Raw genomic sequence first — 24,812 nt, 5'->3', positions numbered from 1 at the left:
ATGCACTGGTTTCAGGCACTTATTGTGGCAACACGCTCCCCATTGCAGGATGTCTCCTGAATCCCAGTCCAATACTGGCTTGTGTGACCGAAGCCAGGGTATTCCCAGTAGCAGAGCGTGAGCCATGCCAGGGAGCACGTGGAAGGCTATTGTCTCAGAGTGCAGTAACCCCACTTGCATTTCACAGCTCTCCGTGATGTACCGGATGGGTTCGTAAAGCGGTTTTCCATCCACGGAAGAAATACTGATGGGAGTAGCAAGACATCGGACAGGAATCTGGTGTAGATCCACCACAGACTGCTGGATAAAGTTCCCGGCAGAGCCCGAATCCAAGAACGCATCCTCTGACAACCGGATGGAACCGCAGGACAGGGATACGGGTACATGGAGAAAAGAAGAGGACTTGGCGTGGCCTAGGGAGGCCTCTCCAACGGACCCTAGGCTCAGTAGTTTGCCGGATTTACTGGACAGTCCAGAATCAGATGCTTGGCACTTCCGCAGTAGAAGCACTCCTGCCGCCCTCCGATTCCTCTGCCGCATTCTGGACTCTGTGATGCGATCGACCTCTATGGGTTCGTGCGGAGCAGTAGGCCTAGTGGAAGGAGGCAACATTGGTTGCTGGAAGGTGGGTGCAAGACGCGAGGTTCTCCTCTCCCGGGTGACTTCTCTGGCACGCTCTTGGAAGCGGAGATCAATACGGTTAGCCAGAGAGATCAGATCTTCCAAGGTGCTAGGTACATCCCGGCCGGCCAGTTCATCCTTGATTTTTCCAGATAATCCTTCCCAGAAGGCAGCTACCAAAGCATCATTGTTCCACTTGAGTTTGGAGGACAGGATGCGAAACTCGATTGCATACTGTCCCACGTTGAGATTCCCCTGGCGGATTCTCATGAGCAAAGAGGCAGTAGACGAGAGACGGCCTGGCTCATCAAACACCTTGCGGAAGGTATTCAAAAAGACGGACAGGTCTTGAATAGTCGGGTCGTTCTTCTCCCAGAGCGGATTCATCCAAGCCAGAGCCCGACCAGTCAGATGAGACATGATGAATGCTATCTTTGAGTGGTCAGTCGCTCGCTGCAGAGGCGACAGCTCGAACTGCAGGGAGCACTGGTTCAAAAATCTGCGACACAAACTGGGATCACCCCCATACATGGGTGGAGATGCCAGGCGGGAATGAGACATGCATGTCGACAATCCCACAGATTCTGAGGTAGTTGAGGAGGCCGGATTCTGCAGCGCGTACAGACGGGAATCCACGGACGCCATGTATTCGGCCATGCGTGTCTGAGCCTCATGCTGGTGGGATAGTTCCCTCTGTAGTTCAACAAGTTGGGGGCCATCAGAGGATCCGGAGGCTTGCATGGACACCAGGCGGGATTCTACAGACTTCATGTGAGCCAATAACTTTGCTTGGGTCTCTCGTTGGCGAGAGAGCTCCTGTTACATGTCAGTCAGGAGGTTAGCCTTGGTCCCGGCGGAGTCCATGGCCCGAGCAAACTGTTACGCTCACCGAGGGGCGACGAGCGTCCGGGGGTGGACCCACTGGACCGTGCACTGGACTCCCTTGAGAAAGCGACCAGCAGCGAACCCCTATACGGGGACTGTGTGGTGCCTCCCCAAAGGGCCTAAGTGCACGGCAGCCAGGAACCGGTAGCAGTAGTCTCTTTAAGGCCAGGTATAGCACAGGTGTGACGTCCACAGCAGGTAGAACACGGGTATGGCACAGGTGATGTCCACAGCAGGTATGGCACAGGTGACGTCCACAGCAGGTATGGCACAGGTGACGTCCACAGCAGGTATGGCACAGGTGACGTCCACAACAGGTATGGCACAGGTGGCACTATGGCGAGACAAAGGATTAGGAACAAGTAGCTGGTGCACAGATACAAGCAATAGTACACAAGGGGCCTGGATACTAGCAATGCACTATTAGGAGTGTTGCTCGGGCGCCTTCTGTTGGGGAAAGCGAACTTAAATGCCCTGTTGGTAACAGGTGACCTCTGAGGTCACTTCCAGGTAATGGGACGCTACCACTTTAAGGAAGGGGGCGTGGCCTCACGTGCATCCTAAAGCCTGCTTTACACGTTGCAATTTCGCATACGATAGTGTATGAGATTTGCAACGCCCCCATACGTATGTGCAGCACGTTCTATTTGTTGTACGTGCCACACAAACGAATAACCCCCCGTCACACATACTTACCCGTCAATGCGACCTCACTGTGGGCGGCGAACGTCCACTTCCTGGAGAGGGAGGGATGTTCGGCGTCACATCGACGTAACGCGGCAGCCGGCCAATAGAAGCGGAGGGGCGGAGCTGAGCGGGCCGTAAACATCCCGCCCACCTCCTTCCTTCCGCATTGTGGGCTGGGAGCTGCAGGACGCAGGTATGATCTGTTCATCATTCCCGGGGTGTCACACACTACAATGTGTGCTACCCCCGCTGTCAGTACATGAGGATCTGTAGCGGTTTCACACATTTTTCACTTTTATAATTCCTGGTCCTTTGTAGTCGGGAATGGAATGACTCTGTTTCACACTTCTCCTGTAGGGTTTCTTTTCTTTGTACTTATATTTGTCCTTTTTCATTAGTATGGTTTTTTTCTGTCCAAAATATCACATGCTTTGGTGGTTACTGTGGTTCTTACCTCCACTTGACTAATCCTGAAGTTCTATACTGATACAAATAAATACGAGTTCTGGTCTCTACATACACTTCTGGTGAAACATAGGGGCTTGCTATTCATTATCTATTTTCTGAGGCAGAGAGTTATTCATCTTTCTTTCCTTTAGGATAGCTAGCTTCTCCAGCTGGGTTCGCGGTGCACAGGATGTTAGTTCACCCCTCGGCTACTTCTAGTGTTGATGGTTAGGAAGGGGATGGCGGCCAGATTACTTGCCAATTCTCTTGTCACCTTTTACCAATGATTTATGGTGGTCTTCCATGGTTCCGGATCATAACAGCCAATATTTGGTCACCCCGAGTTCCCCCAGGGAGCTGAAATTAAGAGGGTCATTGATCAGAGCTGTGATCAGTTGCAGACAGTGGGGTCCATTATGTGTCAGGAGGAAAAACGGTGGATGTCTCCAAGAAATTATGGACAAATTCAAGATACACGTGAAACATTTCATGCAGGTCCCGCAGCTTCATTCTTTTTGTCAGTCCAGACTCAGAAAGTTGGAGAGGTCTCTCTGTCTCTCATTTGTCCTTAGATGACAGTATAGGCCCGCGCACCCAAATGGCGAGTATCACCTCATTGTACAGCACCATGAGTTACAAATTTGTTAACCCCTTAACGACCTTGGACGTACTGAGTACGTCATGGTCACATGGTGCTAAACGACCCATGACGTACTCAGTACGTCCTGGCGAAATCGCGGTCCCGGAGCCCCGGGGAGTGAAATTTGTTTACCTAAACGGTGGATTCGGGAAGGAGGGGACCTCTGCCTGACCTCAGGAGGGGTGGTGCCTCCTCCCCGAACCTACAGAGGCTGTGATTGGCTGACGAACGCCGCTCAGCCAATTACAGTCACTGTAATGTGTCAGCCATTGAAAATGGCTAACACATTGCAATCCAGCCATAATCAGTGCTGCTGTAGCACTGATGACTGGCTGGAGCTGGGTGAACTTTGTTTCACCCGCCCCCAGCTCTGATTGGGGAGACCGGCCTTGTGACCGATCTCTCCCAATCACTGTGGATCTTGTGCCGTCACCGCTACCCTCAGCTTCACTCCGTCCGTGAAAGCTGATGAGAGCGGTCGCTGCAGGTGCCCATCGGTAAGTTATAGCACCCCCCCCCCCCCGATCCCCCGCCGCTCCCCGCCGAGATCCCCCGCCGCTCCCCGCCGAGATCCCCCGCCGCTCCCCGCCGAGATCCCCCGCCGCTCCCCGCCGAGATCCCCCGCCGCTCCCCGCCGAGATCCCCCGCCGCTCCCCGCCGAGATCCACCGCCGCTCCCCGCCGAGATCCACCGCCGCTCCCCGCCGAGATCCACCGCCGCTCCCCGCCGAGATCCACCGCCGCTCCCCGCCCAGATCCACCGCCGCTCCCCGCCCAGATCCACCGCCGCTCCCCGCCCAGATCCACCGCCGCTCCCCGCCCAGATCCACCGCCGCTCCCCGCCCAGATCCACCGCCGCTCCCCGCCGAGATCCACCGCCGCTCCCCGCCGAGATCCACCGCCGCTCCCCGCCCAGATCCACCGCCGCTCCCCGCCGAGATCCCCCGCCGCTCCCCGCCGAGATCCACCGCCGCTCCCCGCCGAGATCCACCGCCGCTCCCCGCCGAGATCCCCCGCCGCTCCCCGCCGAGATCCCCCGCCGCTCCCCGCCGAGATCCACCGCCGCTCCCCGCCGAGATCCACCGCCGCTCCCCGCCGAGATCCACCGCCGCTCCCCGCCGAGATCCACCGCTGCTGTCCCTGCCCGCCACGCCGCTGTTCCCGCCGCTGTCCCTGCCCGCCGATCCACCTCTGCTGCCCGCCACGCCGCGGTCCCTGGTCGCCACCGTCCCCTTTCAGTCGCCGCTGCACCCGATCGGCCGCCGCCTCCATCGGCTGCCACTGCACCTAATCGGCTCCCCCCCTCCATGTGCTGCCTCCCCCCCTCCATGTGCTGCCTCCCCCCCTCCATGTGCTGCCTCCCCCCCTCCATGTGCTGCCTCCCCTCCCCCCCTCCATGTGCTGCCTCCCCCCCTCCATGTGCTGCCTCCCCCCCTCCATGTGCTGCCTCCCCCCCTCCATGTGCTGCCTCCCCCCCTCCATGTGCTGCCTCCCCCCCTCCATGTGCTGCCTCCCCTCCCCCCCTCCATGTGCTGCCTCCCCCCCTCCATGTGCTGCCTCCCCCCCCTCCATGTGCTGCCTCCCCTCCCCCCCTCCATGTGCTGCCTCCCCTCCCCCCTCCATGTGCTGCCTCCCCCCCTCCCCTCCCCACCTCCATGTGCTGCCTCCCCCCCTCCATGTGCTGCCTCCCCCCCTCCATGTGCTGCCTCCCCCCCTCCATGTGCTGCCTCCCCTCCCCCCCTCCATGTGCTGCCTTCCCCCCCTCCATGTGCTGCCTTCCCCCCCTCCATGTGCTGCCTTCCCCCCCTCCATGTGCTGCCTTCCCCCCCCCTCCATGTGCTGCCTTCCCCCCCCCTCCATGTGCTGCCTTCCCCCCCCCTCCATGTGCTGCCTTCCCTCCCCTCCATGTGCTGCCTGCCCCCCCCCCATGTGCTGCCTCCCCCCCATGTGCTGCCTCCCCCCTCCCTCCATGTGCTGCCTCCCCCCCCCATGTGCTGCCTCCCCCCCATGTGCTGCCTCCCCCCTCCCTCCATGTGCTGCCTCCCCTCCATGTGCTGCCTCCCCTCCATGTGCTGCCTCCCCTCCATGTGCTGCCTCCCCCCCCATGTGCTGCCTCCCCCCCCATGTGCTGCCTCCCCCCCCATGTGCTGCCTCCCCCCCCATGTGCTGCCTCCCCCCCATGTGCTGCCTCCCCCCCCATGTGCTGCCTCCCCCCCCATGTGCTGCCTCCCCCCCCATGTGCTGCCTCCCCCCCCATGTGCTGCCTCCCCCCCCATGTGCTGCCTCCCCCCCCATGTGCTGCCTCCCCCCCCCATGTGCTGCCTCCCCCCCCCATGTGCTGCCTCCCCCCCCATGTGCTGCCTCCCCCCCCATGTGCTGCCTCCCCCCCCATGTGCTGCCTCCCCCCCCATGTGCTGCCTCCCCCCCCCATGTGCTGCCTCCCCCCTCCCTCCATGTGCTGCCTCCCCCCCTCCCATCAGACTCTGCCCCCCTCCCTGATCTGCTGCCTGCTCTCTCCCATCCTTTTCACCCTCCTTCATCTGCTGCCTCTTCTGTCTGCTGTGATTCTGCTGCCTAGATCCATCCTGTAAGGTAGGTATCCCCATCTCACCCCCCCATCCTCTGCCGCTCCTCCATCCGCTGCGCCATTTCCCATCATCCATCCGCTGCGCCCTTTCCCATCCTCTGCCGCTCCTCCACCCGCTGCGCACTTTCCCATCTTCCATCCGCTGCGCCCTTTCTCATCTGCCGCCCCGCCCTCTCGCATCGCATTATCCAGCGCAGTTGCTCACTTCCAGACTGCAGTGGATGATGCGATACGAGACTCGTGCATTGCTCTCACGTTTGGCACTGGTCTTAGTGGCAGGCGCTCTTTTTTTTTTTTTTTTTTACTGATGTCTGTATTTTTTATTTCGCCAAACTAATTTTTTTTGTATGGGGGGGGGCTAGTTTCCAAAATGGGATCACATGTGGGGGAGCTCCATTGTTTAGGCACTTCAGGGGGGTCTCCAAATGAAACATGGCGTCTGCTAATAATTCCAATCAATTTTACTGTGAAATGGCGCTCCTTCTCTTCTGAGCCCCGCCGTACGCCCAAACAATTGATTTCCACCACATATGAGGTATCGTCGTACTCAGGAGAAATTGCACAATACATTTTATGGTGCATTTTTTCCTGATACCCTTGTGGAAAAAAAAGCTACCTGTTTGAAAAAACAATTTTGTGGTAAAAAAAAGAATAAAATATTTTCACGGCTGAACATTACAAACGTTTGTGAAGCCTCCAGGGGTTCAAAGTGCTCACTAAACAGCTAGATAAATTCCATGAGGGGTCTAGTTTCCAAAATGGGGTCAATTGTGGGGGAGCTCCATTGTTTAGGCACTTCAGGGGGGTCTCCAAATGAAACATGGCGTCCGCTAATAATTCCAATCAATTTTGCTGTGAAATGGCGCTCCTTGCCTTCCGAGTCCTGCCGTGCGCCCAAACATTTGATTTCCACCACATATGGGGTATCTGCGTACTCAGGAGAAAATGCACCATAAATTTTATGGTGCATTTTTTCCTGATACCCTTGTGATAAAAAAAGCTACCTGGTTGAACCAACAGTTTTGTGGTAAAAAAATTTTTTTTTCTTTTCACGGCTCAACGTTATAAACTTCTGTGAAGCCCCCAGGGGTTCAAAGTGCACATCAAACATCTAGAAAAAATATTTGAGGGCTCTAGTTTCCAAAATGGGGTCATTTGTGGGGGAGCTCCATTGTTTAGGCACCTCAGGGGGTCTTCAAACCCGACATGGCGTCCGCTAATGAGTGCAGCTAATTTTGCACTCAAAAATTCAAATTGCGCTCCTTGCCTTCCGAGTCCTGCCGTGCGCCCAAACATTTGATTTCCACCACATATGGGGTATCTGCGTACTCAGGAGAAAATGCACGATACATTTTATGATGCATTTTTCCTGATACCCTTGTGAAAATACTAATTTTTATGGCTAAAGTAACATTTTTGTGTTAAAAAAGTAAAATTTTCATTTTTTCGTCTACATTGCTTTGGTTGCTGTGAAGCTCCTAAAGGGTTAATAAACTTCTTGGATGTGGTTTTGAGCAGAGTGAGGGGTGCAGATTTTAGAATTGGGTCACTTTTGGGTATTTTCTGTCGCCTAGGTTTCTCAAATCACTCCAAATGTGATGTGGTACCTAAACAATTTTTTTTTGTAAATTTTGTTGGAAAAATGAGAAATTGGTGATGAACTTTGAACCCTTCTAACTTCCTAACGGAAATTTTTTTTTTTTCAAAAATTGCGCTGGTGTAAAGTAGACATGTGGGAAATGTTATTTAGTAACTTTTTTGTGTGACATTTCTCTCAGATTTATGGGCATAAAATTTCAAATTTTGAAAATTGCAAAATTTTCAAAATTTTCGCTAAATTTCCGAAATTTTCACAAATAAACGCAAAACATATCGGCCTAAATTTACCACTGACATGAAGTACAATATGTCACGAAAAAACAATGTCAGAATCGCCAGGATCCGTTGAAGTGTTCCAGAGTTATAACCTGTCAAAGTGACACTGGTCAAAATTGCAAAAAATGGCCGGGTCTTTAAGGTGAAAACAGGCTGGGGGCTGAAGGGGTTAAATTAAAACAGAGCAAAATGTTCAGAACATGGGAGAGGTGGACAGGAGATGAGGAGATAGCGAAGACAATATTACAAGGGTGGGAACGGGTGAGAAAATCCATCTTGTGTGAGAGATGGAGGGAGACTTATTTCAAGCTCATGCACACAGCGCTATTTGGCTTTAACAAGTGTGGGGTGCCCTTTACGAATCTGTGGCATGGGATGTGGGAGTGCACAGAAGTAACAACATATTGGAAGCGAGTAAGGGACCAGATTCAAGCATGTTGGGGAACGAAACTTCCACAAACACCACAGGCTCTGCTCTTCCACCAATTACGCCCCCCCCCGAATCTGAATCTCAGAGTATGGTAGACAAAGTAAAGATTCCTAGAAATATCCACACATTTTTAGTGGGGGCTCTTCGGGCTTTGTTTAGTGAGTGGCTTAAACCAAACACTCCATCAATGGGAGCAATAATATTTCAAATAATATTTCAAATGAAACATCTATTGGGACTGGAGCTGATAGAAGCAGAAAGGAGTAAAGAAAAGTCAGCAGGAAAAGTTTTTCCGCTGTGGAAAAATTCATTGGTTTTCATTATAGTCCTCAGGAAATCCTGAAAATAATTAGCCCTTTCCACCATACAGAATGGTATTGTCTGGGAGACCTGGGAGGGACGTTGGGGGTTTTGGGACCATTATTAGACACTTAGCATGTACCATATGGAGATGGTAGTCGACACCATAGCAAGAACATAATTGTGGAAGGGTTCACACTCACATTCTTATTCTTTGTTTGTGATACTACCTTTTATTTTTTTTCCTTTGCAGGGTTTACAGTTGCCTTGACGAACAAATCAATCTCGTGTATTCTGTTTACTATTTGACCATGGAATTGACTGTTTAATTTTTTTGTTATGTTTAAAAATCTGAATAAAAAAGATGTTTTAAAAAAACAACAACTGGGGATAGAGGTGAATATGTATATAGAAAGACAATTGTCTCTCATAGAAGTAACATCCAAGTGATTAAATGAATATGTTGCGCCCACGGGATCTTGGGGAGGGTTATTCGTTACCAGACGGATGTCGGTTTGGGATGTCACAGCAGCCTGGCCTGGTTCTGTGACCCCATCGGTGTCAATAAAAAGGGGGAGAGGGGGATGATGGGAGTAGTTATTCATGAAGCCACCTGTAGTTTGAGGCTATAGTATGGGAGCCACCACTGCAAGGGATTTCCTCTGAGGGCCGGTGGTAGTGTAGCTAAGTTTGTCCAGCTCTCCACAGGCAGAGCTTGGGCCCACAGGGAAGATGAGAGTAGTAGTCCACTCTGGCTGCTGCTCAGGTAAGGCGTTGCAAGGAAGGAACGACACAGGGATTGCAGTTAAAGTTCTTTACTCACTGAGATGTCACCGCCTTTGGACTGCCGAACTCTGCTGTTATGGGCTCCAGCCGATCCCGGATAGTTCGGAGGTCAGAACCGGAGATTCTTTCAGTGAGTCCTTCCTCCCTGCACCGTGTTGTGAGTCCCTGTGGCTTGAAGCTATGCTGGAACCCAAGTCATGGGAATGGTTTCTTTCCCGTTCCATATAGCAGGCAGCTCGAGTCTGTAGATGGGGCCGTCCTATGGTCAGGACTCCTGGCTCTATATGCTGCTGTGCCCCGGGCACTGTGTGTGGGTCAGAAGACTTGAAATTCTCTGCCCGGCGGATTCTGCTGGTGGGACTTGCAGTGCCCACCAGTCTAGGGCTCCGCATCCTGTTCCGTGGGCGCTTGGTCTTGAGGGAGCTATAGCGCAGCTCTCCACTCAGTGACCGTCTCACTTGTTTCCTGTTTGCTGACGAACTGATTGTGTGAGTGTGTGTCGCTTTGCTCCCCAAGTCTGTACTCACTTCTGGTCCTGGGACAAATTCCTTCATGCTCCTGTCCCCAGGACCTCTCTCCTGCAGCACTGCTTCCTTCTCTCTCCTTAAGCTGGGTTCACACTAAGCGACAGCGACAACGACGTCGCTGTTACGTCACCATTTTCTGTGACGTAACAGCGACCTTGTAAGTCGCTGTTATGATCGCTGCTTAGCTGTCAAACACAGCGACGCAGCAGCAATCATAACGTCGCTGTGCTACATGTGCAGAGAGCAGGGAGCCGTGCTTAGCGCTGGCTCCTTGCTCTCCTAGGTACAGTACACATCGGGTTAATTAACCCGATGTGTACTGCAGCTACATGTCACAGTGCAGAGAGCAGGGAGCCGCGCACACTGCTTAGCGCTGGCTCCTTGTTCTCCTTGCTACAGTATACATCGGGTTAATTACCCGATGTGTACTGCAGCCACATGTGCACAGAGCAGGAGCCGGCGCTGGCAGCAAGGGCGGAGGCTGGTAACGAAGGTAAATATCGGGTAACCAGGGAAAGGTCTTCCCTTGGTTACCCGATGTTTACGCTGGTTACAGCTTACCGCAGCTGCCAGACGCCGGCTCCTGCTCCCTGCTCGCTTCATTTCGTCGCTCTCTCGCTGTCACACACAGCGATGTGTGTGTCACAGCGGGAGAGTGACGACCAAAAAATGAAGCTGGACATTCAGCAACGACCGGCGACCTCACAGCAGGGACCAGGTCGTTGCTGGATGTCACACACAGCGACAGTGACGGGACGTCGCTGCAACGTCACAGAAAATGGTGACGTAGCAGCGACGTCGTTGTCGTTGTCGCTGTGTGTGACACCAGCTTTAGACTGTCTGCTCTGAAAAGCCTGCTGACTCACCACTTCCCTCTCTCTCTGTTCTGCTCGCCCCTCCCCCCAGGTTCCTGAACTAGTGAGCAGAAGGTCAACTACATTAGTGATGGCCACCTTCCAATGTCTCTACCCCAGCCCAGTCCCAGTGAGAGGGCATCTAACTGTGTATTTTGGTGGATTGTGGTGATTTTACCGGCGATGACCTCCTCCGTATCTGAGATGAATACTGCACTCCGGATGAGGTGCAGTACTGTGTGGCGCCTGAAACCGCAGGCGCGCCACACATAGAGAAACCAGCACACCAAGAAAGTATCCCTAAATGGGGCCATGTATGTACTAGAAAAGTGCTGTGTGCATTTATAAGCTGCCAAAAATCCGTGTCTCAAGCCAGAAGGGTTGCCCTCAACCCATCAGTATGGTTGTCATCACCAGCACCAGAACCACCTGACTCTTTTAAAATATCCTCAAATTTGTTGAGCCACACGCGGTCACAGGCCCTAAAGTCCATATTGGTTGTGGAGGTAACTTTGAAAAACACAGACAAAATAATAATTATACAAACAATGTGGAGCTTTTATAACTATCCTGCTCTTACTACCATTTAACTTCCATTTGTAGACCCACATCATATTTTCCTTCTTTTTAAAGTGATTTCCCTGGCAATTCACATTCATGCCAATACTTGGCATGGGTACAGTGGCTCCGAAAGTGCCCACAGCCTAAAAGCTTTGTTGATTGGCTGCTCTGCAACCTTTGAACAAGCTTTTTTCGGGTAACAAACCCGAACAGGAAGCGGTCATACAGTCACAAGTCTGTGTTCGGGTACTTCTTTATTCATTAGATTATAGCACAACCACATTAGTAAATGTGGGCCATTGAAACAAATAACTTTGAATGCTACTTATTCACATACGAGCAAATGCTTTTTATCTCCAGTATGACAATTGATAGAAATAGTTGACATCTTTTTGTATATTACTATTGTAATCTGTATAGTAAATATGGTCTGTTGCCTCTACTAAACTCAACTTGGGCTTTGTAACATTAATAATGTGATTTTGCAAAAATATAAAGTAAACAATTAGATTTCCTCATATATTTCTATTGCCATCCACAGTCTGTTTTCAGGAAACAGTGTTGAAGAAATCATGGAGAACTTGAAACAAGATGGTTCACCGTTTGCACATCAACAGCTTAAGGTAAATCTGTGAAAAAATTCAACATTCACACGTAGTAATAAGAACGTTAAAGACCAGCTTAATCCTTCTGCTCCAGTTTGTATGCAGTCTTAGGCTACTTTCCGTCTTTTTCCATCAGTCGCAATCTGTTTTGTGACTTATGAGACGGATTGTGTTGAAAGTGATGTGACGAAGATTATAAAAAAACGGAATCTGAGAGACACACCAGAGTTGAATTTACAGTCCATCTGAGCATGCCCAGAGTAAAAAAACAAACGTATCCGTCACCTCATTCCTTCATTTAAAGAATTATGATGGATTCCTGCACCCATAGCCTTCCATTATAACTAACGACTGGCACCGACGAATCCGTTGCTGTCCGTTTTTTGACGCACACAAAAAACGTTGCATTGTTCGCTGATTCCACCCAATGGTCAGTAATTCCACGACTGCTGCATCGCGGGACGGATGCAACGCAAGCCCATCAGTCGCAATCCGTCATTAATACAAGTCTATGGGGAAAAAACTGAATCCTGCAAATTATTTTGCAGGATACCATATTTTCTCAAAGCGACGGATTGCAACTGATGGGAAAAGATGGAAATGTGAAAGCAGCCTTAAGGAAAAGAGGTTTAAAATAAAACTACTGTCTCTGATTTCCACAAAATAGTGTTAAAAATGTCTGCTTTTATGTCATTGATTCGTTATCTATTCTCTGTTCATTCTAGTCATATCTAACATATGACGAACAAGTACATACTATTTTGCAGTGCCTTGTTGACAAATGGCATACTGGTATGTTGTGGCAATTATCCAGGCACAGGAGCTGTACCCGCATGATTGACGCCTGGAGCTCAGCTTAAGTGACAGCCGAGCTTATGCTGCAACAGTCACGGCAAGGTGCCCTGGCAAGTTTAACCCTCTAAGTGCAAAGGTCAATAGCGCTCGCAGTATTTAGAATATTGAGAGAGGGAGATGGCTTCCTCTGTCAACCCATTTCCAGCCCGTGATGCGAGATGTGACTTCCGGGTCTGCCAGTTACGAAAGCTTGTTAGACGATGCCTAGAGCAGGGTCTAAAAGGTATTTTGTCTGTTTTATACTACCGTGTGAATTTGTTTTTATTGTGTAAAAGAGGCAAAACTTAAAAAGATAAATGTGGTATCACTGTAATCGTATTGACTAGTTATGAGCGAGCACTACCATGCACGGTACTCGTAATGAGCAGTTAGACGCTCGGATGGGCTTGACTTGTGTACCGAGTATAATGGAACTCATTGGGGTGCTCAAAAATGGTACCAAAAATACCTACAACTCATCTCACAAAAAACAACTACTCAATAACTCTGTCTGCCTAAAAATAGAAAAAGTATAGGTCTCAACATATGGTGGTGTAAAAACTTTTTTGTTAAAAATTTAAAAAAAAAAACAAACACTTTTGTGTGTGATAGTAGCCAAACATAAAAAAATAAAAGATATAAATCTGGTATTGCTGTAATCGTACTGATTGGAAGAATAAAGCCTTATGACTTACCGCATAGTGAACTACAAAAAGATAAATTAAAGCTGTTTTTGAAATCCTATTGATTTGTTCATTATGCCTCCAAAGATCTCAGTAAGGCTCGACTCACATGTATCCTGCACTCAATGCTAAGCACTTACATCTGGGTTTCTGTGTAAATCTCTGACATATGTGATTCAGACAGAACCCTCAATGAAGATTCACTATAGTGAGGCAGAAGCAGTCACTTTAGATTCTGTCTGGCCTTTGTTCAGCAATGTTTTTAAGCGTGCATAAAAGCAGGGATTACCACAGTTTTGTGCACTTCTGAGTGCACAGACAACCCTGAACAGTGCCCAGAAAGAGTCCAGAGTAACTCTGCTGCTTCATTTTAGTGAATGGTTCAGTCAAGGATTCCATCTGAATCACTTTGTTCAGAGATTTAGAAGCAAACATAAATGTAAGTGCTCAGCGTAGAGCACCGGATAAATGTGATCCAAATTATTACCACCTCAAACCACAAAAAAGCAAGCCCCCACTCAGGTCCGTCATTTAACGGAAACACAGGTGGATTACACCTTACTGATAGCACAAAAATTCTATAACCGTGCCACTTCCTTCCACCTCCCAAAGAAATCAAGCAAAATCTGGGCTCCCAAACCCAAAGTTCCCCCTCTCTTCTTAGCGCCACAGTGTGCCTAATCCATAGGTAGCATCCATAAGTTTGTCACAGTAGCAGAAAGAGCTCAGTACATATCTCCAGAAGCCCAAGCTGGGCACAATATACAGCATGGGCATTACAATGCACAGACACTACACTTGATTGGGCACTGCAATTATGTATTTGCAATTTTCACTCTGCCACATCCTCTGTATTTTTCTGAAAATCACCCATGGAGTCAAGATCATGACTACATCGGTAGATGACTTCCCACAGGGGTGTAATTTGCAAAGTGTGTCAGTTGAGTAGGTATTTTTCCCTTCTCGCACTTAGAGGCTCCAGTTATTGAGTCCACAAAGTATTCTAGGAAAATCTGTACTCCAAAAGTCAAATATCGATCCTTTGCCCCAGAGCACCGCTGTGTGGTCAAACTACTATAGAGTCACATTTAGGTTATTGCCACATTCTACAACAATTATGTGACAAATTTTTGATGTCAGTTCTACTTATTCCTCTTCGTAAAAATGTAAAATCTGGGGCTAAAACAAAATTTAAGTGGTAAGTGTCATGCCCAGCAAACCATACCAGGGGGGGGTGTGAATCTACTGGTCCAAGAATACCGTTCTCTGGTATAAAATTCTGTGAAGCACCTGTGGTTCCAATATGCTCACTACCCCCCTACATAAATCCATTGAGGGATGTAGTTTGTAAATTGAGGTCACAGATGGGAGATTTTGCTGTTCCTGCACCTCATGGGTCTTGCCAATATAACATGGCACCCGCAAACCTCTCCCACAAAATCTGCACTACAAAATGGTGCTTCTTCCCTTCTGAGTTTGCATTGTGCCTGAAAAGAATTTCTCAACTGCATATAGGTTATTGATCTACTCAGAAGAAATTGTACCACAAACTGTGTGGTCAATTTTTTCCTGTTGGCCTTTTTAAAAACTTGGGGCTAAAGCAACATTGAGCTATGAAAATTAAAAATTACTACTTTTTTCCACTTCAATATTATACAGTTATATGACTTAACTGAAGGCTAAAAATGCTCACTACAGCCCTATATGAATTCCTTTAGTGGTGTAGTTTCACTTGTGGGAAATTGGGGTTCCTGGCAGCTTCAATCCATCCCGTCCAAAATGGTGCTCCAAATTTCTACTAGCACTAATTTCCTTCCAAGCACTCCTCTGTGCCTAAATAGTAGTTTCCAACCACATATGAGGTATCTGCTGCGTACTCAAGTTAAATTGCACAACAAATTGTATGCTCCAATTTCTACTACTATTATCCTTGTGAAAATGAAAAATGTGGGTCTAAAGCAATATTTTTTGTGGAAAATAACAAATTTTTCCTTTTTTTGTTACCACTTTGTTGTAATTCATATGACTCACCTGCAGGGATAACAAATCTCTTAATTGTGGTTTTGAATACCTTCAAGGGAGCAGTTTTTAAAATGTGATAATTTTGAGGCATTTTTTACATATAAACCCCTAAATGTTACTTCAAATGTGAAGCGATCCCCAATAAAAAAGGTTTTGTAAAATGATAACACTATGTAACAAAAAAATAAATTCTGTTCCTGGGTTAAAAGTGTTTAATTGGACATTACTTATTTTAGAAAAAGTTGATGTAACCCCAAAACTTCGCTTTTGTGGCTGCCATGATGATTTTAGGATACCTATGTAGTCCAATAGTAAACTCACTATATTTGAATGTCATTGTTCATGTGAACTACACATTACTGTCGTTTCATTAGTCTGATAAGATTTTGTTTTCTCCTATCATGGTAACCAAAGTATGAACGATGTTTAGGACTTCAGGATTCCAGACTTTACATCATTTAACCCGTTAATGACCCATGACGTACTGGGTACGTCATGGTGACATTGTGCTTAACGACCCATGACGTACCCTGTACGTCATGGCGAAATCACGGCCCCGGAGCCCCTGTGAGTGCGATCGGTTCACACAAACCTTACATTCGGGGAGGAGGGGACCTCTGCCTGACCTCAGGAGGGGTGGTGTCTCCCCCCAGGACCTACGGAAGCTGTGATTGGCTGACGAACGCCGCTCAGCCAATCACAGCCATTGTAATGTTTTAGCCATTGAAAATGGCTGAAACATTGAAATCCAGCCCTGATCAGTACAGCTATAGCACCGATCATTAGCTGGAGCTGGGTGATCGCTGTTTCACCCGCCACCAGCTCTGATTGGAGAGATCGGCCTTGTGACCGATCTCTCCAATCACCGTGGATCTGGGGCCGGTCACCGCTCCCCTCAGCTTCACTCCGTCCATGGAAAGCAGCTGAGGAGAGCGATCCCTGCAAGTGCCTTGGTAAGCCCCTGTCCCCCCAATCGGCCGCCCTGCCACCGCTGTCGATCCACCGCCGATCTCCTCTATCTGCTGCAGCCCCCTCCATCTGCCACCGCTCTCCCCCATCAGCCACTGCCCCCTCCGTGAGCTGCTGCCTGCTCTCTCCCATCCTCATCTGCTGCCCCCTCCACCATCTTCCACCCTCCCCGATCTACTGTCCGCTCCCCACCATCTCACCCTCCGCGATCTGCTGCCCGCTCTCTCCAGCTCACCCTGCGCGATCTACTGCCCGCTCTCTCCAATTTACCCTGCGCGATCTGCTGTCCGCTCTCACCCATCTCACCCTCCGCGATTTGCTGCCTGCTCTCACCCATCTCACCCTCCGCGATTTGCTATTTGCTGCCCGCTCTCTCCTTTTTCAGCCTCCCCGATCTGCTGCCCGCTCTCCCTCATCAGCCGCTGCCCCCCTCCCTGATCTGCTGCCCCCTCTCTCACCCTCCCTGATCTGCTGCCCCCTCCACCCCCTCTCACCCTCCCTCATCTGCTGCCCCCCCTCCACCCTCTCTCACCCTCCCTCATCTGCTGCCCCCACCACCCCCTCTCACCCTCCCTGATCTGCTGCCTCCCTCTCACCCTCTCCAATCTGCTGCCCCCTCCACCCCCTCTCACCCTCCCCAATCTGCTGCCCCCTCCACCCCCTCTCACCCTCCCCAATCTGCTGCCCCCTCCATCACTTCTCACCCTGATCTGCTGGCCGCCCTCTCCCATCCTCCACCGTGAACTCTCTCATCCACCGCGCCCTCCCCATCCTCCACCGCACCGTCTCCCATCCTCTGCCGTACACTCTCCCATCCTCTGCCGTGCACTCTCCTCGCCGTGCACTCTCCCATCCTCCTCTGTGCACTTTCCCATCCTCCTCTGTGCACTCCCATCCTCCGCCGTGCACTCTCCCATCCTCCGCCGCCCTCTACCATCCTTCGCCCTGCAGTCTCCCATCCTCCGCCGCCCTCCCCCATCCTCCGCCTTGCACTTTCCCATCCTCCACCGCACTTTCCCATCCTCCACCGCACTTTCCCATCCTCCGCCGCGTACTCTCCCATCCTCCATCCAGCTTTTTTCCCATCCCACCTAGTCTCCCCCCCTTTTTGCAGCACATACATGCGTGCGTCCTGATTTTTTTTTCTGTAAACTAAGTAAGTAGTACAAATAAACTTAGTTTAGGGCCAGTAAAATTATGCTGTAGTAATCGTCAGCTACAGTATTTTTTACTGAATATTGTAAGGGTCAGCCCAGTGCCACACATGAGAGCGATGCACGAGTCTCACATCGCATCATCCAGGTCGCTCTCTTCCAGACAGGAGTGTGCGGCTGTGCCGGATGATGCGATGCGAGATTCGTGCATTGCTCTCACGTGTGGTACTTGCCTTAGTGTCAGTTGCAGGCGCTCATATTATTTATTTATTTATTTACTGACGTCCGTATTTTTTATTTCGCCAAACTAATTTTTTTTGTATTGGGGGGTCTAGTTTCCAAAATGGGGTCACATGTGGGAAAGCTCCATTGTTTAGGCACCTCAGGGGGTCTCCAAACGCAACATGGCGTCCGTTAATAATTCCAACCAATTTTGCTGTGAAATGGCGCTCTTTCTCTTCTGAGCCCCGCCGTGCGCCCAAACAATTGCTTTCTACCACATATGAGGTATCTGTGTACTCAGGAGAAATTGCACAATACATTTTATGGTGCTTCTTTTCCTGCTACCCTGGTGAAAAAAAAGCTACCTGGTTGAAATAACAATTTCGTGGTAAAATAAGAAAAAAATATTTTCACGGCTGAAAATTATAAACTTTTGTGAAGCCTCTAGGGGTTCAAAGTGCTTACTAAACATCTAGATAAATTCCATGACGGGTCTAGTTTCCAAAATGGGGTCACTTGTCGGGGAGCTCCATTGCTTAGGCACCCCAGGTGGTCTCCAAACGTAACATGGCGTCCGTTAATAATTCCAACCAATTTTGCTGTGAAATGGCGCTCCTCTTCTTCTGAGCCCCGCCGTGCGCCCAAACAATTGATTTCCACCACATATGGGGTATTTGTGTACTCAGGAGAAATTGTACAATACATTTTATGGTGTATTTTTTCCTGATACCCCTGTGAAAAAAAGCTACCTAGTTGAAATAACAATTTCATGGTAAAAAAAAAAAAAAATATTTTCACGGCTGAACATTATAAACTTTTGTGAAGCCTCCAGGGGTTCAAACTGCGCACTAAACATCTAGATAAATTCCATGAGAGGTCTAGTTTCCAAAATGGGGTCACTTGTGGGGGAGATCCTTTGTTTAGGCACCTCAGGGGGTCTCCAAATGAACATTGCATCTGCTAATGATTCCAGACAACTTTGCTGTCAAAAAATCAAATGATGCTCCTTCTCTTCCGAACCTTGCCGTGCGCCCAAACAATTGATTTCCACCACATATGAGATATCGGTGTACTCAGGAGAAATTGCACAATACGTTTTATAGTGCATTTTTTCCTGATACCCTTGTGGAAATAAAAAGCTACCTAGTTGAAATAACAATTTTGTGGTAAAAAAAATATATTTTCACGGCTGAACATTATAAACTTTTGTGAAGCCTCCAGGGGTTCAAAGTGCTCACTAAACATCTAGATAAATTCCATGAGGGGTCTAGTTTCCAAAATGGGGTCACTTGTGGGGAAGCTCCTTTGTTTAGGCACCTCAGGGGGTCTCCAAATGCAACATTGCATCTGCTAATGATTCCAGACAACTTTGCTGTCAAAAAATCAAATGATGCTCCTTCTCTTCCGAGTCCTGCCGTGCACCCAACCAATTGATTTCCACCACATATGAGATATCGGTGTACTCAGTGGAAATTGCACAACTTATTTTTTGGTGCATTTTTTCCTGATACCCTTGTGAAAATGCTAAATTTTATGACTAAATTAACATTTTTGTGTAAAAAAGTAAAATTTTCATTTTTTCCATCTAGATTGCTTTGGTTGTTGTGAAGCTCCTAAAGGGTTAATAAACTTTTCGGATGTGGTTTTGAGTAGAGTGAAGGGTGCAGTTTTTACAATGGGGTCACTGTTGGGTATTTTCTGTCGCCTAGGTTTCTCAAATCACTCCAAATGTGATGTAGTACCCAAACATTTTTTTTTTGCAAATTTTGTTGGAAAAAGGAGAAATTGCTGATGAATTTTGAACCCTTCTAACTTCCTAAGGAAAAAAAAATTGTTTCGAAAATTGTGCTGGTGTAAAGTAGACATGTGGGAAATGTTATTTAGTAACTATTTTGTGTGACATATCTCTCAGATTTATGGGCATAAAATTTCAAATTTTGAACATTGCGAAATTTTCAAAATTTTCACTAAATTTCTGAAATTTCCACAAATAAACGCAAAAAATATTGGCCTAAATTTACCACTGACATGAAGTACAATATGTCACGAAAATACAATGTCAGAATCGCCAGGATCCGTTGAAGCATTCCAGAGTTATAACCTCATAAAGTGACACTGGTCAAAATTGCAAAAAATGGCTGGGTCTTTAAGGTGAAAACAGTGAAAAGATGAAGACCTCGCATCACCTCTTGTAGGTGCTCAGGAGAAAAATGAACAGTCATTGGAGGTAAACTCCGGCACACTACCAATTTCCCATAAGTCAAAAAAATTAGTAGAACACAGTGGTTGGATGTCAAAATCCTTTTCTTTTATTTTATTCGTGAGTGCAAAAACGTGAAAAAAAGTGCTGTACAATTGTCCGCCAGGTGTCAACGTTTCGGCTAACAAGCCTTCATCAGGTCGGACAGGCTGAATACATTATTTACAAGTGAGAAAACAAAAGAAAGGAAATTAATCAATTGCAATAAATGGTTACATTTGTAAAGTTTACAATAGGCGACATTGGAAAATCAGAGACCATAGGTAATGGCAAACCATAGAGACAAGGGTACAATGCATGCAGTTGAGACGTTGGGGATACCACATATACAAGTACATAGAACCCATTAGTTATAGTAGTGACGCGACATGGTAGATGTGGGATACCGGTGCCGTGGAGTGACCGCGCAGCGAACATGGTAAGGACGCTCACCTTGACTTACAATGGGATGGCAACCTGGTAAATATGTAGGGTAGTTGCCAGAATATAATGCCCTCCATGCGGAGATAGCTAAAGAAAAAAGAAAAAGAAAGTGAAAGGGAGAAAAAATGTATAAGAAGAGAAAGTAAGATCAGAGGGTAGTGCTTGCTCAGACATACTCTGTATCAAATATGTAAGATCCCTGGGTAATGCCAGCATATGGGATCCTAAATGTATGGATCGTGTTAGGAAAGTCTGAAACAGAGAACATGAAACATATCCATAAAGGTGAGAGAATGGGGAGTAGCCAATTAGATTGGGTAATATAATGTTACTCATTGGCAGGCATTTTCCCTAAGAAGAGGTGGAATATTGGTAACCTTAGTGGTCGTATATACCTCTTACAGGGATATCCAGATACTAGGCAAGGATGGCGACCATGTGTATCCCAGGGAGACGGCAGCTCCTGCAGTGTAATATCAATATCCAAGGTTCAAACTGGAGACCAGGTTAATGTAACTAATAACTATTGTTGCTATATAAAGAATGAAAACAATGTTACCTATTAGCTCTGGTGGTATAGCTTGGAGAAGGATCCGTACGGCTCAAAATGTATCAGTCATAAGAATGTACGGGAAGGGGCAGTTCCCGTGGTATGGAGTAAGGGTCCCGGGCTCACGCTAGGAATCAGGATGCTATGCCTGATTGGGATTCTGCTGTACCAGGGGAGATAACATGGAAGGTGATACTGTGGTTACTATGGGGTAAAAAGCAAGCAGAGGGGGAATAGAGAAGAGTAAAGGGGAAAGGAGGAAAAGGAGTTACCTAGTGATTTTGATGATATAGCTTGCAGGGAGGTCTGTTGGACTTTAAAGAATATAGTACTCTTGAGAGGGTCACACAGGGAGGACAGCTCCTATAGTGCAGAGTCAGAGTCCAGAGTTCACACTAGTAGTCGAGGTGACATGCCTGATTATAGCCTTCAGCTACATGGAATGAAATCAAGAGTGATTAGATAGTAACTATGGAGTGTGGGATAGAGAGGAGAGAGTGGAGGGAAGAGATTAGGGTTACCTAATGACTTTAGTGGTATGGCCTGGAGGGAGGTCCGTTGGGCCTGGAGAGAGTCAAAGGTAGCTGGCTAGGAAAGAGGGAGATGGTAAAAGAACGAAATAGTAAATAGTAAATACACATCATACATTGGTAGTCCAGGGATAGTAATGCCCTGGTGAGTCACCTTACCATGAGCCTGTGGTGCCGCAGGGTTAGATCGCACGTCCTGTGGAGTGTAAAGGTGGTGGGGGAGCGTCTATTTAACTTAAGAAGAACCGCGGCGTCACTTCCATAAAGTGGTGCATTATGGAACACGATGTCCTGCGCATGCGCGAGTGATTTCCACTGGCAACTACCCTACATATTTACCAGGTTGCCATCCCATTGTAAGTCAAGGTGAGCGTCCTTACCATGTTCGCTGCGCGGTCACTCCACGGCACCGGTATCCCACATCTACCATGTCGCGTCACTACTATAACTAATGGGTTCTATGTACTTGTATATGTGGTATCCCCAACGTCTCAACTGCATGCATTGTACCCTTGTCTCTATGGTTTGCCATTACCTATGGTCTCTGATTTTCCAATGTCGCCTATTGTAAACTTTACAAATGTAACCATTTATTGCAATTGATTAATTTCCTTTCTTTTGTTTTGTTTTCTCACTTGTAAATAATGTATTCAGCCTGTCCGGCCTGATGAAGGCTTGTTAGCCGAAACGTCGACACCTGGCGGACAATTGTACAGCACTTTTTTTCACGTTTTTGCACTCACAAATAAAATAAAAGAAAAGGATTTTGACATCCAACCACTGTGTTTTACTAATTTTTTTGATTTAAGGTGAAAACAGGCTGGGGGCTGAAGGGATTAAAGCTATTGATACACAAATGTATTACTCCATAATGGTAGCCAGTATCCTTCTCTTCCCCTTGCCCATTCGGCAAAGCTTAAAAAAAGACTATGAAAATGTGAAGAGATTGTTAAATGCGACGAACTATAAGGAATATGTGGTTGGGAAGTAATTGGAGATTTCAAAATGGTTGCATTCCTGATAGGTCTTCAAGGAGGCTACACTAAGCTTCCATGCTTTCTTTGCCTTTTGGATAGCAGGGATGCTACCATAGACAATATTGGCCTGAATATACTGAGTTTCCGAGGGGAACAATAACATTAAATGGGAGCCACTTGTAGACCCTCGAAAGGCACTAATGCCACCTTTCCACATCAAACTAGAGTCATGAATCAATTTGTCACAGCTTTGGACAAGGAATCAGTGTCATTCAAGTATCTACAGGATCTCTTCCAAAAGCTTTCAGAAGCAAAAGTTAAAGCTGGCGTTTTACATTGGCCCTCAAATCAAGAAAGTTATGGAGTCTCAAGAGATTCCCAAACTCTTTCCGTTTCAAAAACTCAAGTTTTTGCAGGCTAATACATTTTTTCCATGTTTTTATGATAGAACCAATTAAAAAATTACAATTATTCCCTGGGAATAAAAATTATGTTACATAGTGTAATTACACAGACAAAGTTCAACAGCCCACCAGATTCTTGAACTGGATGTTGAGGTTGGGTGCGGTGCAAGGAGGTTTCCTGAGCCGTCTCCCAGTCAGTCAGGTGAATACTAAAGAAGTATCTATCTTCCGCAACACAAATATGGAGGATGGAGGATCTTGCATTAAAACATGACATTTATTAAATCATTAAAATCCATAAAATGTTCGCTTATTTGTTTCAGACATGTTTGCCCTTAGTCATACTGATTTTTGTTGCGGAAGCTGGACGCCTCTTTAGTTTTTTTTGGAAAATGATAAATTGCTGCTAAACTTATAGCCCTTCTACATTTCTAACAAAACAAATCACATATTTATGTCCATTTATGAGTCTAATAAATATTGTGAAAAATATTAAAAATAAATTATAAGTTTATAAATGGAAAAAAAATCTAAATTCCCAGTTAAAATATTATACATTTAAAAAAAATGACCTTAAAAATATGTAACTTGGTATTGCCAGTCCGAAATTAAAAAATGAAAAACTATGGATTGTCCTGCAAAAAAGTAACTCCCATACCACACTGTCTACAGAAAGCTAAAAATGTTATGCGTCTTATAAAATGGTAAATCAACATTCATTTACTTGTTTATTTTTTTTTTTTAATATATAATACCCTTAAAGGGGCACTTCGGGGAGATAAGAAAATTCTTCTACTGCCCCTGCACCAATAAACTATAAAGATGAGATCCACAGTGCAGTTATATTATCCTTACAATACCTGTAAGTTAGTGTGACAGGAGCTACTTTTTTTGCTCCCCCTTCACCTCTGCAACATTACATCACACATCAGGGGACCTGCTCCTTGTTGGTAGTAATAGCCAGCCTCCTGATAATATCTGCTTCTGTTGGAGAACAGGGTATGTAGCCATGCTCCCTGTTTTCAAACTGAGGAGAAGCGGCTATTATCATGCTGTTACTAACATTTTTCCTGCCAAAAGATGCAGAAATGCAGACATTTGTGCGCCAAATACTTTTTTTTTAAAACCAAAATGTTTTTATTGAAGATTTTTCAATATACAAACAACATACAAAAACGGGGCTATCGGACCCCAAAACAAAATAGACACTTAGTAAATAATAATTTACTTTACGTTGTGAACTAAAGGGTAGTTACAATCATGGGGGTCAGAATAAAAGTATCCAATTTATCCACGGGGCCCATTTAATTTCAAATTTAAGGGCACAATTTCTTTTCAGATATATTCCCTTTTTCAAGTTTACCAGTCAATTTATTTTATTGATAAATTTTGAGATAGTTGGGGTTTGGTCAGACATCCAATATTGTGCAATCACCTTTCTGGCCATGAATAGCATACTGGCCAATTTTCTCTCCTCATCCACCATCCAATCTTCAATACATCCCAATATGCATACAAAGGGTGTGAGGCTTAAATCTGTAAGATATACTCTGTTAATAATTGCAAGAGGAGTCCGGTGTGGCACCTATGTCAAAAAGAAATTTGGATGTGCGATAGATCCGGTGTATTACATACAACTTTGACAATCTGTGAGCTTCTTCTAAAGATAAGTCAGGGACTCTTTCCAATAAATCAGCCCATTATCTTTAAGAGGGCCTAACTCCCGCTCCTATTTTTTTTTGAAATGCATTGTGTGGTGCAGTAGTATTCCACTAAGTACGTCTTTATACAGTGCAGATATTAAACCAGAAGAACCACTTGAAAGTGCTATTCTTTGTACTATCCTGTTGTGTTGGAACATCCGACCCGCGATATTGCTTTACGCTCGGTATGCATGCCTTAATTGTAACTACTTCAAATTCACTATTTAGAAGTCCAAATTTAGTTTGTCATTAAGAGAATTCTTTAATACCATCTCTG

At 47.0% G+C, this 24,812-nt stretch overlaps 1 protein-coding gene across 2 annotated transcripts in view; it reads left to right on the top strand.

Moving 5' to 3' along the window:
* Positions 1 to 24,812, top strand: part of HIBCH (3-hydroxyisobutyryl-CoA hydrolase) — a 787,172-nt gene that overhangs the window by 619,895 nt on the left and 142,465 nt on the right. For both annotated transcript variants that reach the window (XM_075319035.1, XM_075319034.1), the window contains exon 11: positions 11,741 to 11,822. In XM_075319035.1, coding sequence (XP_075175150.1) covers positions 11,741 to 11,822 — 82 coding nt within the window. The remainder of the gene's footprint in view (positions 1 to 11,740; positions 11,823 to 24,812) is intronic.

This window comes from Anomaloglossus baeobatrachus, chromosome 7 (assembly GCF_048569485.1).
Source record: "Anomaloglossus baeobatrachus isolate aAnoBae1 chromosome 7, aAnoBae1.hap1, whole genome shotgun sequence".
Lineage (NCBI taxonomy): Eukaryota > Metazoa > Chordata > Amphibia > Anura > Aromobatidae > Anomaloglossus > Anomaloglossus baeobatrachus.
The sequence above is the reverse complement of the archived record's forward strand: the minus strand, read 5'-3'. Positions and strand labels throughout refer to the sequence as shown.